This window comes from Crotalus tigris, unplaced genomic scaffold (assembly GCF_016545835.1).
Source record: "Crotalus tigris isolate CLP2741 ecotype Arizona unplaced genomic scaffold, ASM1654583v1 scf7180000018886.158148, whole genome shotgun sequence".
NCBI classification, from domain to species: domain Eukaryota; kingdom Metazoa; phylum Chordata; class Lepidosauria; order Squamata; family Viperidae; genus Crotalus; species Crotalus tigris.
In genome coordinates this window covers 30,477-47,239 of record NW_024097257.1, presented here as the reverse complement: position 1 = coordinate 47,239, position 16,763 = coordinate 30,477, and the positions used below count along the sequence as shown (strand labels likewise).

General features: G+C 37.3%; 1 protein-coding gene across 1 annotated transcript; it reads right to left on the bottom strand.

The window, feature by feature from the left end:
- Positions 1-2,180: 2,180 nt before the first annotated feature.
- On the bottom strand, positions 2,181-13,065 carry EXOC1L (exocyst complex component 1 like). Its single transcript, XM_039357295.1, has 3 exons — positions 12,038-13,065; positions 4,971-5,101; positions 2,181-3,365 (listed from the first exon to the last, which is right to left on the bottom strand). Exons 1-3 carry the CDS (start codon positions 12,156-12,158, stop codon positions 3,099-3,101), a joined length of 519 nt encoding a protein of 172 aa, XP_039213229.1. The 5' UTR covers positions 12,159-13,065; the 3' UTR covers positions 2,181-3,098.
- Positions 13,066-16,763: the final 3,698 nt, after the last annotated feature.

Below are 16,763 nucleotides of genomic sequence, written 5' to 3'. Positions count from 1 at the left end.
TTACAACTACCATTACATTCTCATCTCTATTAAATATTGAGAGTGTTAACAATTTGCATTACGTTTTGGAATTTGGATGTTAGATTTTAAAGATCTCTATATACATATTTTAAAAAATTAGCTGATTTTGTCCTGTTTTGACAAACTGATACATTCCAAAGACACTGATGTGACTCTGCTAAAATATATTCAAGTGATGAATATATTATAACATAACTTTTTGTGAACAGGGATCATACAAGAAATAAATATTCAAGTAAATAATACAGTACTGAGAATCTTCTGTTGAGCGGATGATTTGGTTTTTGTTCTGGCAGACACTTTAAAGGGAATTGAACTTTAATAAGTAAATTAAAAGAATTTGTGGCACTGGAAGGTTTCAAGGTTAACAAACAGAAGACAAAGATGTTAACAAAATATATGAAGATAAAAGATCAAAAAGAACTGATGAATAAAATAATTTGGGAGATTTTAAAGACTAGTGCAAAATTGAATACCAAAAACTTTTCTTTTAGGATTAAATGAATAGCCAACTAAGGTAGAATAAAGTGGAATAATGATAATGAAAAATCACTAAGAAAATGATGTGTCTGCATAATTACTAGAGTGATGCTGTGTTAGCAATACGTGACTAATCTAGTGCATTACACTTGGAAACAATGTATGTAGCATAACTGTCCATTGTATGCCTGTGAGAAACTAACCGAATGAAATACAATGTAGATTTCTATGTGTCTTCCTTTGTTCCTGAGAAAAGAAAGTGTAAAACTGAAGTCTGAACCCGCCCTCGGAGTTCAGAATTGTTTGTTGCTATTGCTTCTGAACCTGCGCAAATAAACCCCTCTGTTAAAACCCTCTGGAATTCATAAGAGCCCTTCGTTTTCCACAAGACAACCACCATGAAGCTTTGTTTTAGTATATGACCGCAGTAAGATTACTACTATTCAAAAATGGAAGAAGAGAAAAATTCTGGATATAAATGTACATTAGCTTAAGAGGGACATGTATTTTAAGTATTTTACTATCTTCTTATTTCTTTTTCTTCTCTTTTTTATTGTTTTTAAGACATGAGAAAGGTAAAAGTGTTGGGATGGCCTGTATGAGGAAAAAGACTTAAATACTTAAGTGTAATTAACTTTGAGAAAATCTCAGCCGGTAAGAATGTTTTGAACATTGCGGGGAAAACAAACTTAAACAAGAATTTTGTAAACAGGATCGATGACGAGGGATGATCAGTTAGAAAAGAAGCTTTATATTGATGCAGTTATTATTTGCAGAAATATTAGAAAAATGTCTATATTTAATTGTTACTTTATCAAAATAATGAGAATTGCATTAATGCCAGAGAATATTATTGGAAAATCAAGCAAAGCTACTATGTGGAGTACAGAATTATAGAAACTAATTGTTATTGATTGTTTTTTAAATATAAACCCAGACGACAAGCTGTTTACCAAATATTAAGGTGGTTATATTAAAAAAAATCAATAAAATATATTTTTTAAAAATGGAAAAGTTCTACACGACAACAGAAGAATGGTTAGTGAAAATGATGGAATGTGTAGAGATGGCTAAATTGACCTCTTTGATTAGAGAAAAGACATTATCTACATGTATGGAAACCTTTACAGACTTTTTGCCTGAAACAGAAAAAAATGCACTTATGAATTGTTTTGATGATTAGAAAAAATATAATAGAAAAAAGTTTTTTGATAATTATAAAGTAAGAGATAAGTTGGCAAGCATATTTTTATTTGCTGCAAAGGAACTCAGAAGTCCTTTCTATTTTTTTTATTTTTTTTTGCACTATCTTTTGTCTTTTTGTTTTATTTATTCTGTAACAGCTTATGTTAGTTTTTATGTTCTTAGAATTTTTAATAAAATTTATAAAACAAAGAATTTTCTGTTTATCTAAATCTTGAGATTACATTCCTTATCAGACTTTAGAGCAGTGTTTCTCAACCTTGACAATTTTAAGGCATGTGGACTTCAACTCCCAGAATTCCACAGCCAGCATTGCTGGCTGTGGAATTCTGGGAGTTGAAGTCCACATGCCTTAAAATTGTCAAGGTTGAGAAACACTGCTTTAGAGTAATGTCCTAATTGGAGATAATAAGAAGCAGATTTGTTGGCTCAATACAATGTGGATATTCATGCAATCAATGTGGATATTCATTGATTAGTTTCACTGTAGAAAAAAGTTTTGTAAAATAACACAAAACGCTTACATGTCATTGTGTTAAGAAGTTTACAATTTAAAATTGGTAAGCTGCACCCTGGCTAATTCAAATGCAAATAGAGAGAAACCATTTGCAGCACCTAGAGTTTAGCATTCACAATTCTTTTTATAATGTAAGCATATAAAGCTGATAACGTGCAATCTGAACACAATTCAGCAATCATAGTTTGGGATTTTCAAGCAAGCCAAACCTAACAGTTTGAGCATCAGATGGGGAACAAAAAAAAAAAAAAATGTTCAGCCTTAGTGAAGAATGAAGAACAAAGTTCTGCCTGGTACGTCAGAAATTATGCAAGCTTGCATATGCCAGTTCTCCCAAAGAGGAGTATGCATAGGCATTAAATTTTGGTTCTTTCAAAAACCAAAGCATCAGTCATTGGGGGTGATGAAATGCATGCCATGATTTCATGATGCAAATAGTGTGAGTTGCTTGCTTACACCAGAAGCTGAGATGCAAGTATGCAAGGCCATATTTTGTTTCCTGACATCACTATGCATATACTGTATAGTTTCTGCATCATCATGGCTTGCTGCAGAATCATTGGACCAAAGGCAGCAGAAATGTTTTTATTTGAAAGTCCACGGAAAATTATTGCAAAGGCAATTAAACTCCATAGAAATTCATTGCATGTATAGTTACAGAGGACTGATATACTTCGTGCAAATCTTTTGGACTTCTATTGGAAAGTTGGGAAATAATATATAAAAGTAATGCATACCAGAATGTTGGTACTTAAACATATTATTAAGACTGAAAGAACAATTGGCTAAAAAATGTTATGAAAATTGAAACCCTGTTACAGTACTGAATATCTAGCTTTTTGGTAGCCTTATTCAAAACTGGATGTAGCCATAACAGTCAACCTGGCAGAGGACATAAAGAAAGACATACAAGATTGAATGCATAAAAGCAGATTCTCATAAGTACTAAGCAATCCCCATTATTAGATGACCAGAGTGCTTCATCATTAATGTAGGTAAAATCAAAGTTCACAATCTTCAGATCCTTTTGCAGGTACATTTCATTCAGTTTGTTTAATATTCTTGCAAAGGAGTATTTAGATGCACAGCTGTAAGCTTCCCAAGTGTAAACTTGCTTGAAATGCATATCAAACCATGGATTATCCTAAAAGGGAAAGACATGTTTTATTTGCTGCCTTTCTGTTCAGAAAGAATATTCAAACTAACATAGAATTCAAAATAACATGCAGATACAAGTTAGCATCTATAGAACAATACAGGTAGTCCTTGACTTACAGCCACAAATGAGGCCAACATTCCCATTGCTAAGAACACAGTTGTTAAGGGAGTTTTGCCCCATTTTACAACCTTTCTTGCCACAATTGTTAAGTATATCACTGCAGTTGATAAGTTAGCAACTCAGTTGTTAAGTGAACCTGGCTTCTCCATTGATTTTGCTTGCCAAAAGGTTGCAAAAGGGATCACGTGACCTTGGAACATAAGTATGAACCAGTTGCCAAGCATCTGAATTTTGATCACATGATCGTGGGGATGCTACAATGATTGTTCAGTGTGAAAACCGGTCTGGTTACTTTTTTCAGTGCCACTGAAACTTTGAACAGTCAGCTAAATGAATGGTTGTAAATCAAGGACTATCTGTAAAATGTACTATATAGAGAACCATTGCCCTTTTAAGACCTGACCAAAAAAGATTGGTGTTGTCTGAATTTCTGAAGACAGTGTGGGGACAAAAAGAGCTCTTATCCACATGCAACACAAGGAAAGGTTTGATAGAGGAGGCAAGCGAGATTATTAGAATATCAGATCACTTGTAGTTGGAAACCAGCTTCCAATTGATGAGATCTTTTAGTAAGACATGCAGTCCAACTACAATATTTTGGAAGTTTTCCATGGATAGCTTCAAACAGAGCAACAATTAACAATAAACCAAGGATGTGGCAAAGACACATGAGCATCCCTTCAGTGATGCTGAAGTTATAGTGTCAAAATAGGTAGATTCGTGCCTAGTCACATTTATTTTCTCTTTTTCGTTTTGCAACAATAATAGTAGTTTGCAATTGCTATACTCATAGTTAGTATTTCTATAGTTACTGTACAACCATGTACTTCCTAGTATCCTGAGTTCAAAAGGGAGGTGGAATGTTCTTGGAACTGCTGAAAGGACTGTAGGCAGGAGGTAGGTGGGGTCTTCTCCCTCCCCCTGTTGACACAAGACTGCCCAATGTTAACATAAATGGCCTCTTTTGGACCATTGATTTGAAAGAAGGGTAAAAGAGGCCATTTATGTTAACATTGACCAGCCCTCTCTCAACAGAGGGGGAGGGAGAAGACACCACCCATCTCCTGTCTCCCACAATGTCCTTTCAGCAGATCCAAGAACATTCCACCCCCATTTGAACTCTGATACAGGTGACCCTGAGGGGACGGATAAACCCTCAAGGGGTCTCAAGAGCTCTCAAGGAGAGTGCTAACAACCAGATGACTGCACAGAAATATGATCCTTCCAACCTCCCCACCCATCCTGTCAGAATTAATCCTTCCATTGCTCTCACCATCCCATCCGAACTGATGAAGTTTCTTGGATGACAAACAAAACGTCTTCCTTGAGGAAAAAAAGTCCAGTTGCCTTTTAAAAAAGCACCTTTGAGACATCCATGACCTGGATGACTGAAAAGCTCCACAAATGTTTACGTTTTAGCTATATCATCACCAACAGAATATACGCCTTATAATAAAATGCAGCACTTACAGCATCCGCCTCTTTTCCATCTATCATCTCCAGATCATCTAGAAGCCATTTTTGAGATATTTCATAGTTCTCATCAAGGCCAGTTCTGTAGTGTTTCACCACAGATATTTGTACTTCTTCACCTTTTGACACTGCAAGATGAACGCTTGATTTACACGCACAATATATTTTCATACAGAATGCAAAAATAAAATCTTTATTAAGGAAAAAAAAATGGTCTTCTGTAGCATTTGGTGACTTAGGCCCAGTGTTTCTAAGATTCAGCAATTGCAGTGTCTTTTAGCATTCATGCCATTTAAACTAATTTAGCCTAATTAATTAAGGTATAGGTATGATATCAAAATACACATAACTAAATAAACTGTCCATATTTAAACTTAAAGGGGCAGTTTAAAATTGGATTTGAAGCATATTTACTTTGAAATAAGTTGGACTTATTTCCAATCTATGACTGCAGTCCCAACACCAAATTCTTTAATAGTGTCAATAATTTACTGATGGGTCAAGGTTTGTACAATTCATTTTTTATTTTAAATATAAGTAGACCTCATTGCATCTAATGTATTACAACTAAAAAATTTATCATGTTATTAATGCCCAATTTTACTTTTGTGTTGTGTCTTTTAGGTTGGATATCTATTGGAATATAGACAGTTTTTTTAAAAAAATAATAATTACAAATTACTCTGAAAACTTTAACTGTAGATCAGGGAAGTCATGATTTAAAAGAAATAAGCAATATAAAGTCATCTTTATTCCAGCACTGACCAGTAAAACAAAGTTCTGAAATATAGAATAACATCCATCTCAATGAAATAAAAATGTATTGCTATACCAATTAACTATATGCTATACCAATTAACTATTTTTAAATAGCTAGTGCAAACTATAAAACCATGAAACCAAACCAATTAAAAATATAAGTTTAAAATTTTAAACACAATAAATACGAGTATTGGTAAAGGTTAGGCAAAACTTTAAGTGATGACTAAAAATACTAAAAAGAACTGACAAGAAATATAAAATCATTGTATTACTGAAATCTTTAAAAATATGTTTAATATTAATAGTGCGTCTGCAGGGATTATATAGATTAGTAGAGAGTAGAATAATACATTCTTAAAGGAGAGAGTAATGAGTTAAAAGAACAATTGCAATAATTGATTATTTGCATTTTTAAAGATGGTTGCAACAACTGATAATAATTTAAAAAATAAATATTAATAAATCAATAATTCGATATAGTGGAGCCATAGAAATAACTAGACTATATCCTGCGTGTTAATTTTTTATTATGGGCAAATTACACAAGTTGAAAAATCAGAGATTGCATGGCCTCCTGCAGCTTAAGAGTATGATGAATGATTTTATTAAATTGTATTTCAACAATTACAATTAACTGTTTTTTCTTCCCAGTTAAAAACATGTGATAATTTACATCTTCTTTTTACATGACCATCAGCAAAACTCTCAAGTTTTGCAGCTGTTAGAAAAAAAGAAAATAGACATCTTTATGGGAAAAAAATTCATGAAAACTATGACAGCAACGGGCAAAATATAATGTAAGGAAAAGGCCAGATCACTAGCCATAAACTTTCCAATTACTCATATTTTACTTATATGGAGAACTGATACATCTCTCATACTCCAAAGTGTTTTCATGGGTCTTGAATATTTGGAAGAAAATATAGAGTGTGCAGAAATGGATAGATTGATTTTAAAGATAAAAGAGAAAGAAGACTCAGTGTATTTTAGAACATGGGATAATTTCTATCAATGGCTAGAAAAATGAGTTCATGAGAAAGGAATGTGATATGTAACTTTGAATATATATTAGCAAGAAGAAGACTATTGAGCGATTAATTAACATATTGTTTAAGATAATTAACTATTATCTATTATTTTTTGTTAAACGCACAAACCCAGGCATTATGCTGTATGCTAAATATTGAGAATGTTATTTGAAAAAACCCTAACTCCAACTCCAACCGTAATCCTAACCCTAACCCAAATCCCAACCCCAATCCCGACCCTACCTCATTCCTAATCCTATTAAAAACTAATAAAATTTATATAAAAAATATTTGGAAGAAAAATCAAAGCTTTATTGGGGAGTGTAAGCTTTGCTACGGTTTTTTACACCTGCACTGCTCTTGCCCTTAAGTCAACTCGGCCTCTATGGTACACTATTAGGATCTGGACGCCCAAAAGCCTTGCAGAGGGAGGTAATGACAAACCATTTTTATATTATTTGCCAAATAAATTTTCATCCAAGCAATTTTAAAAGTGACTTTATGACATTTAAAAACTGTCATTTCAATAATAGTCTTGGATTAGATCCAGATTACATTAGCTCTACTTAGTTCCTGTTAAAATCAATAGAACAAGCTACCACATGACTTAATAATTAAGTTCCAATGTGATTTTTACACGTAACTGCCTTGCCTCGTTTACAGAACTTTACTAGACCCAGATGGCAGTGTTTTCCTAGTCCTTTCTTTGTATTTTTCAGATTATTTTTTCAACATCAGAATATATTAAGGGGGGGGGGAAGCTTTGTGTTTGATTTTACTAAAGATTATAGATGCAGTTAATTTAAGGTGGAATCAAACTTAAATGATTTCAAAATTTTACTAAGTATATACAAGGGTATATACTTGTACCATGATTTTCTGGATTTGCACACATGCCTCAAACTGCAGTTACTTTCATGATTTTCATGACTTTGAAACTCCATGTCAAGAAGATGCTTCCAAATTTTATAAATGATTTAACACCGAGTTCCTTTTCAAGGGTAAACTGTCAGGAGGAAGTCTTATGCATCCCTGAAATTCTGCTACTTATTACAATTCATTGGAATTGTAACCAAAAAATATGAAGAATTTTTTGAGAGGTCTTTGAATTTTTATATAACCTCTCAGAGGTCCTAGATCAGGGGTGGGCAACCTTGGTTCTTTTATGACTCGTGGACTTCAGCTCCCAGAATTCCTGAGCCAGCATGGCTCAGCTTGGAAACTCTGAGCAAAGAGCCAAGCTAAAACTTAGAAACTAAAACTTTAGTTTTAGAGAAAAAAACCCTAAAAACTTTAGAAACTAAATTGAAACAAGCTTGGAGAGCAAACCACTGACAAAAAAAGAATCAAGCTGTCCAGAAAATTAACAGGATGGGAGAACTCTAAATCCCATGGAGGAGACTGTTCCAAAGGGTAGGACAGCCACGGACAAAGTGCAACTCCAATGTCATCCCAGATGGCAACATTTAAAGGAAGGGACCAGGTGGGAACCCATGCTATCTGACCTGGAAGAATGGGCAGATACCTGCATGGTGTTGTTCCCTATGAGAAGACTGTACATGATTTCTGTACATCATAACTCCATATGTCTGAGGAGTCTGAATATAAGATGAAACTTGTTACCTATTATACATGTATGTTTGTGTGTGTCTTATAGAGAATGAAAATTGAATCAAACCTGTATGATAATAAGATAAACCTGAAAAGGAACATAAAAAACGATCTTATGCTGATTCAGATCCTTTGGTGCACCTGAGTATCAACTGAATTTTAGACTGGAGGCATACAAAAGTCCCTATACTTTCTTAAACAAAAGGAGATCTTCAGCATCCTATTTAGATATCTGCAATATTTATCTTAGTGATAGACAGCATGTAGCTAACCTTGGTTGATTTCAGAACCTAGGTAAGGTTAGCTGTGATTAGAATTTGTTTGGGGAAATCATATAGGACAGTGTGGCGAACCTCTGGCATGCATGCCAGAGGTGGCACTTGGAGCCCTCTGTGGGCACATGCGCCGTTGCCCCATCCCTGCCTCCCCCCGCGACCCCCTCCTCACCAGCAGCCCTCCCGAAGGATTGTCTCCCCCAGACATGGCCTGCACGGAGCAGCATAGCCAAGGCCCAAGTACATGGCAGCCACGTAGCAGGGACAAGACTCCACCCGTGCACCCCATCGCGTGTAGATGGTGCTGCAGGGGGCAGGTGGAGGGCGTGGCTGCCATGGCACTGCAAGGCCGCCTGGGCGATCTGTGGCAGGCCGTGGAGGTGGTGAATGGCCCTGCAGGCAGGCAGGGTGGGGGCAGAGTGCAAAGCAGGGGTGGGCTGGGGGGGGCAGTTTTTGGGGCACTTGGTCTCTAAAAGGTTCACCATCACTGATACAGGAATTCTAAAGCTGTAGGATAGATTGGGGAATCGAAAAAAAAAACAAACCATGCATCCCAGACCAAGCTTGACTTTTGATTTGTATTTGCTTTTCTTTACTATTTATCTGCTTCAAGTAAATAAAGCCGTAACTGTCATTTAACATCCTTATACTGAATAACAGTCAAACGGATACTTCTATCACAGGCAAAGGCCAGAACATGCTTAGGGCAATTTTAATTACTTTAGTCTCCTATCATTTCTGAAAAAACGTTGCCAAGAAAACTAGGGGAACTTGCCAAGACGTCATCGCGAATCGGATACAAGAAAATTGGAAGGGGAAAAGAATGTAATTTAGCAATCGCTTTAGATTCCTTTCAAAAATAATCTGTGAAAATTTACATAGATTCTCTCTTGAGCAATTCAACGATCAATCTGATCGAACTGGAACTGGGCTGCTTCTAAAGACAGAGGGAATGGGATGAGAAGCACAGGGAATGAAATGAGTGTTCTCGCAGGGAACCCTAAAATAGATTCTGTCTTTGAGAATGATTTTTTTTCAATATTTGTTCAGATTTTATTTCAAATGGCAAATCTGCTTGGATGCAGAAAACAAAAGTGGCATCCACCGGAGGGAGCTCAGGAACAGAGTAAAAACCATCCTTTTTCCAATGGATATCCTGACAACGCATGCATGTCCCAAAGGGTACACACCAGGGGTAGGCAACCTTGGCTCTTTTATGACTCATGGACTTCAACTCCCAGAATTCCTGAGCCAGCCATGCTGAGGGGAAAGGGAGAGGTTTCCAAGCTGAGCCATGCTGGCTCAGGAATTCTGGGAGTTGAAGTCCACAAATCATAAAAGAGCCAAGGTTGCCTACCCCTGGCCTAGTCTATTAAGCCTGACAGGAGTAGAAACTGGTAGGCCTAGTCCATGGGTAGGCAGCCTTGGCTCTTTTATGACTCATGGACTTCAACTCCCAGAATTCCTGAGCCAGCCATGCTGAGGGGAAAGGGAGAGGTTTCCAAGCTGAGCCATGTTGGCTCAGGAATTCTGGGAGTTGAAGTCCATGAGTCATAAAAGAGCCAAGGTTTCCTACCCCTGGTATATACCAAAGACGTGAAGCAATATTAAATTTAAGAAATCATTCACACACACACATGTATATACATTTGGGTGTGTGCGCGTAATCTTGAGGAAGTTTCTTATTTTTTTATGCATGACTTTGCTCAGAATTGATAACAACTTCCTATCAAGTTTTTAACTGCAGATAGCATGGCACAATTTTCCTCCCACCTTTTTTTCCCCATTCTCTGAAAAAGAATTCATTTATCTGATTCTGTCCTTTCATTAAATATAATATGAGGTTACATTTATCTTATCCTCTCTAACATTCCAAGCCCAAATGCTGCACCTATCCTCTATTACTGCTTTGGGTATAAGTACTTTTAGTGATATTATAGGAGTTCCTTCAATATTTCAGTGAAAATGTCTACATTCTCTGCATATCCTGCATTGAGAAATATTTAGCAATGTAAAAAGTTGCAATCAGTGCCTTCTCTTATTAATTAATCTTTACTTAACATGTTATTTGGTGAAATCAATATTGCAAGTCCAGATTTTCTTGACACACAATTTAGGATTCAAAGCACTTTATTTTAAAATAGTGATAATATATCATGAAAAAGAAAAATCATTAAGTCTAACAATGGAGTACTCTAAACAAACATGCAGATGTTTCTTAGCTAAGATATTTTTTCTAAGATAGTGTGAGATATTTTACATAGATGGAAGTACTGTTCATCAGTATCACTTCGTTTAATTATAAAAATGTGCCAATGAGTAATATTAGATTGGCAAAGTATAAAGTGACTTGCATCAGTTATTGGGCTATAAAATATTAACGCTGAAATAAGAACTTACAGTCTTATTTATATTAGAAAAAATAAGAGAAAAGGGTTATTATATTATATAAGTAAAAATGCCCAAACTAGCCATTTTTAAAGCCATAGATCAAATATGTTTTATTAATATCCAATCATATTTTCGCTGTTTCTCTTTAGATTTATTCTGCTGCTTTCTATGGAAAAAATAAATTTCTTCTAATTAAAAAAATAGTCAATTTGGTCCTTTCCAAGTAGGAAATTAACAAAATAGACCAATATATATATCGATCTAAAATTATTTAAATGTAAATTACTTTCAGATAAGAATGTTTATTATTTCAGTCAGCATTTAAAGAAATATAGTTTCTCAAGCAGAATATCTTTAATCCACAACGTTAGCAATAAGAATTTACAGACTAGACATCTAAAATATTTATTGAAAAAGTTAATCACATCAAATTTTGGGGGGAGGGGGTACTGCCTGATGCTATGAAAGGGGTTATACTATGAATCTAAATTATTAATATTTAAAATCCATGCTTGTGCAGTTGATTAGCCTTTTAATCCTGAACACTTTAAAAGCCTAATACCAATCAGCTACTTTGAAGGGAACTATATTGATTTCAATGGATCTTAATCCTAAGTAGATGCATTTAAATTTACTCTCTTATTTTAGTTTGGTGTGACATTTATTGAAAATCCTTATAAATACAGCTGTCAGATGGAGATCCTGTCAGATTACACAACTTAACTAAGTACGTTCAGAACATCAAGTATATTTAAAGCATCTTGCTTGCAGCAGTTATGCAATAACAATATATATAGCAGTATAACTTTCTTTTAGCCATTAACTAACTTGATGTTCTGAGAAAATATACTATTCTATTAGCCTAACAGAATAGTATATTTTCTCAGAACATCAAGTTAGTTAATGGCTAGAATGAATTTTGAATCAGGAAAAGATAGTAGACTGGATAGACAACAACTGAGATAGTTAATTTTCCTTATGTCCCGACCCCATTTACCTGAAGCACAGAGATAAAACCGATCTTGACCTGAACACTCAATTTCAATGAATCCATACAAGTTTTGCCCTAGAGATTTGAATAGCTTCTTGTTGAGATCCTCCTTCAAGAGTGATGACATTGCCTTAGTTTGTGTCACCGTGAGGGATGTTCTGTTTCCACTCCTTTCGCTTCTTATCCGGTGTGGGTTGCTTCAGAGATTAGAGAGTTAATTCTGTGATCAAAACCATCAAGCCACCAGGTTCCAGTCCAGCTTGCTGGCTAGAGAAGCAGCAGTAGCAGTAGCCCCATTCAATGTCCAGTACGTCCAAAATTCCTCTGCTCTGCCATAGTTTGTTGATGAAAATAAATATCCACTCCTATGGGACTCAGCAGCCCCCTGGCTATCATGGGGCAGAAGCATTGTTAACCCAAGTAACGCAAAAGCCCCATTCGCACTAACTCATTTTGCTTCCATTATCCCATAGCTGCCTGACGGTATTGATTGAGAGGATTTTCCATTTAGAATAAGACTATTGGCGGGAGACGGGAGCAAAAGTCACATCTGCTCGCACGCCCTCATCTGCAGAACTGCCGCTTTTCCTGAACACTTAACTTTTCCCACAAGTGTACGTGCATCACTTCAGAAGGAAAAGGCAAGCCAGCCAATTCTGGCTCCATACCCTCCAATTGGCTCCCCCCCCCCAAAAGCTTTGATATTATTGCTAGGTCTCCATTCTTAAGGCACCCAAGAAAAATCTCTTATCATCCAGGCTAGAGTATTGTGGAAAGTAACCATTTCTTTGCTAGTACTTTATCACACTAATACGTCAGTGTTATAAATACTTTCCAGTTATGATCATTCATCTCCTTCAACACTATCTAGAATGCAGTGCACATCCCTCTGCAAAGACTATATGATGTCTTTATTTATTCTATGTAGCCCTCATTACTTTCCTATTTCCTGCCTCCAGAAGCAGTAAATGCTCCAACACTGGAAGTTTTTAAGAAGAGACTGGACAGCCATTTGTCCGAAATGGTGTAGGGTTTCCTGCCTGAGCAGGGGGTTGGACTAGATGACCTCCAAGGTCCCTTCCAACTTTACTACTATTACTATTTTATTTATTTCTAAATTGTTTTTATTTAAAACAATTCACCCCCTTGTTTAGGAGGGTGAAAAGAAGCAAAAGGATCAAAAAGTATTAGACTAGTAAACTACTCAGGTAGCCCACTGCTTGGAAAAAGAGATTGGAAAAAGAATCCTCATACCTTGTTGATATTTAATACATCATTAAATATCATTAAATATCCATTATCAATATAATTAATTCATTTTGGTGCCCATTAACTGATTTTTTCCCCTTATATTCACCTCATCTTTCCAAGACAATTAGCAGCACAATGCCATTAAAGCCTCTTTTTACAACTGATATTTAAATCAACTTTGGATTTTTTTGTGCCATCTGAAATGTAAGGCAGCTAAAATACAAAACGTAGCTCTGTTACATTTTCCATTTGGTGTACAAGAAATTCAAAGGTAGTATAACCACACACTCTTATCTATGTCTGTATGGGAACAGCACTCAATGAGTTCGGTAGACATTGTTCCTTTGTATGAATACAAAGTTTTATCGCCAAGCTTGGAATTCCAAATAGTTCTTACAGACTAAGCACACTGTAGTCAAATTAAATGCAGTTTAGTTAGCTTATTAAAATATTGCTGCAGGAGATGATTAATTATTTTTAAAGACCTTTTGGCTTAAAAATAATATTCTCTGGCTATCATTGAATCCATAATCCCTTGTTCACACATACTTGTAAAGTGTAAAACTGACCAATCACAATTTTGTGACGAGTGATGTGCGTAAGCTGTATGGTTACCCTACTTTCCGGTGTATAAGATGACTTTCGCAAGCGTTAAAATCGGCGCCGAAGTCGGGGATCGTCTTATACGCCAAGTTGTCTTATATGCCAGAAATAACGGTAGTTTCCGGCGTATAAGATGACTTTCTAGGCATGCGACTTGGCGCTGAAGTTGGGGGTCATCTTATACGCCGGGTCGCCTTATACGCCGGAATATACGGTAGTTTTGAATTGGATTACAGGTAGTCCTTGATGTACAACAGTTCAAAGTGACTTATAACTGTTTTTTACACAATCACTGCAGCATTTCCATGGACACACAATCAAAATTCAGATGCTTGACAACTGACTCGCATTTATGACAGTTGCCGTATCCTGAAGTCATGGGATCATCTTTCGCAACCTTCTGACAAGCAAAGTCAATGGGGAAGCCAGATTCGCTTAACAACTATGTTACTAACCTAACAGCTGCAGTGATTCAGTTAACAACTGTGGCAAGAAAAAGTCTTAAAATGGGACAAAGTTCACTTAACTGATTAGCAACAGAAATTTGGGCTCAATTGTGGTCATAAGTCAAGGACTACCTATAATTGACAGGTCTATTAAGTATGGGTAGATGTGTTGGGTGGGACTGATTGTCAACCCTCAACTATTAGGCCAGTGGTTCTCAACCTTTTTAATGCCGTGACCCCCAACCAGCTTGCCTTCGCTGCAGACAACTTGCAGCACCGTTTGCAGAATGGGACTTTTGGCGGGCTCAGCAGGGCAGAGACACCCTGGACAATTCCTATTGGCTTTTGAAAGCCAATAGAATTAGACTCTATTCAAGAGAGTCTATTCTATTGGCTTTCAAAAGCCAATAGAATAAAAGGGAGTAGCACGGCTAAGGAAAAGGGGGAAAAAAATGGCGGACTGCGTTGTTTGGCGACCCCCGTGAAATGGTCGTTCGACCCCAAATGGGGTCCCGACCCACAGGTTGAGAACCACTGTATTAGGCCAAGTAGAAACAGAAAAACTCTGTTAAGATTCTTCTGCACAGCACTGGAAATTCACCCCCAGGAATAATACCTGAAGCTGCTTTTTCGTTTTTGCTTGTTTTATCACTCTCTCAACATCGTTGCTTTCCTAAACCGATTACATTTCAAGGTTAAAAGGAGGCTTGTAAATCATACATAATGTTCCACTATATAAGAATAAATACCAACTAACTTTATTAAAACAAATACTGTGGGGAAAATAACTTTGTTCAGGGAGAGGAAGACAATGAAAACACAGCATGGGCCACATCGTGCATGCAGACAGGGATGGCTTTGGGTGAGAGTTTAAAGTCATATTCTGTAACTTTGACATGTCTGTTTGAGGAGTTAACCATAGTCTTCCTGCAAAATGGCAGCAATCTGCACTCAGTTTTCAGTGGCTCATGGAATGAAATAGTTCAAGAGCCCACAATGATCACATAATGTTCACATAATCTAACCCAGTGCAAAGGGGCAGGAAAAGCAGTAGAGTATAACCATCTCCGAGCTGCACACTTGAGGAAATATATATATATATATATATATTTTAATGTAGGCTGGCTACTTGAGGGCCCCTCCCCTTCACAATATACTACTCTTTTAAGAGCTACCTAGGCCCAAGACAGCCTTTTCTCTTTTCTTTCTCTTGGGCATGTTTGGTTATATGTGTAGGACAAGGTCAAGATAGCAGCCACAATGGTGTAATCCAGTGGTTCTCAACCTTTTTAATGCCGCGACCCCCAACCGGTCGTAAGTTGAGAACTATCCAACCAGTCGTAAGTCGAGGACTTTCCCTGCCCGGGAGTGCCGCGCATGCGTAGTGCCGCCCCCTGTGCCAGCCGAGGCGTAGCTGGCAAGTGGCAGAGACGGCGCAGGCCGACCACTGGCTGGGCCACCAGCTGGCCCAGCCCAAGGGAGGTAAGGTACCCGCTGGGCCCCACGCGCGCCAGCAACCCTCCCTGCGCCCACCGGCCTCCCACCTCTGGCCCTCTTTTACTTACATTTTTAGTAGTTGCTCAGCAGGGAGGGATGCAAACTTCCAGACAGCTCGCCTTTGCTGCAGACAACTTGCAGCACTGTTTGCAGAATGGGACTTTTGGTGGGCTCAGCAGGGCAGAGACAGCCTGGACAATTCCTATTGGCTTTTGAAAGCCAATAGAATTAGACTCTATTCAAGGAAAAGGGGAAAAAATGGCGGACTGCGTTGTTTGGCGACCCCCATGAAATGGTCGTTCGACCCCAAATGGGGTCCCGACCCACAGGTCGAGAACCGCTGGTGTAATCAAAGCTCCATTGGGTTTTCAGGTGTGTTACACACTAACAAGACAGACAATGCATTTCCTTTGCCATTAAGACACCCAAAACAGGGGCCCAGAAGTGGAACCGCAAGGCTGCCATCTTAACTTTTCTATCATCAATAAAGAAGAATATTTGTAGTTCAGGGTTGAAATGAACATAGAATAATAAATAGAGTTGGAAGGGACCCTGGAGGTCTTCTAGTCCAGCCTCCTGCTCCAGCAGGAGACCCTATACCAGGGGTAGGCAACCTTGGCTCTTTTATGACTCATGGACTTCAACACCCATAATTCCTGAGCCAGCCCTGCTAAGGGGAAAGGGAGAGGTTTCCAAGCTAAGCCATGGTGGCTCAGGTATTGTGGGAGTTGAAGTTCACGAGTCATAAAAGAGCCAAGGTTGCCTACCCCTGCCCTATACCATTTCAGATAAATGGTTGTCCAGTCTCTTTTTGAAAGCCTCCAGTGATGGAGCACCCACAACTTCTGAATGCAAGCTGTTCCTTTGGTTGATTGCTCTCTCCATTAGAAAACTTCTCCTTATTTCTAGGTTGCTTGATTAGTTTCCATCCATTG

What these genes read in the sequence shown, in the direction of transcription:
- EXOC1L (XM_039357295.1), bottom strand. Translation starts at nt 12,158, where the DNA reads ATGTCATCACTCTTGAAGGAGGATCTCAACAAGAAGCTATTCAAATCT. An exon ending in GTTTTATCTCTGTGCTTCAG is followed by an intron (nt 5,102 to 12,037) that starts GTAAATGGGGTC and finishes TTCATCTTGCAG; the next exon opens with TGTCAAAAGGTGAAGAAGTA. An exon ending in ATGGAAAAGAGGCGGATGCT is followed by an intron (nt 3,366 to 4,970) that starts GTAAGTGCTGCA and finishes TTTCCCTTTTAG; the next exon opens with GATAATCCATGGTTTGATAT.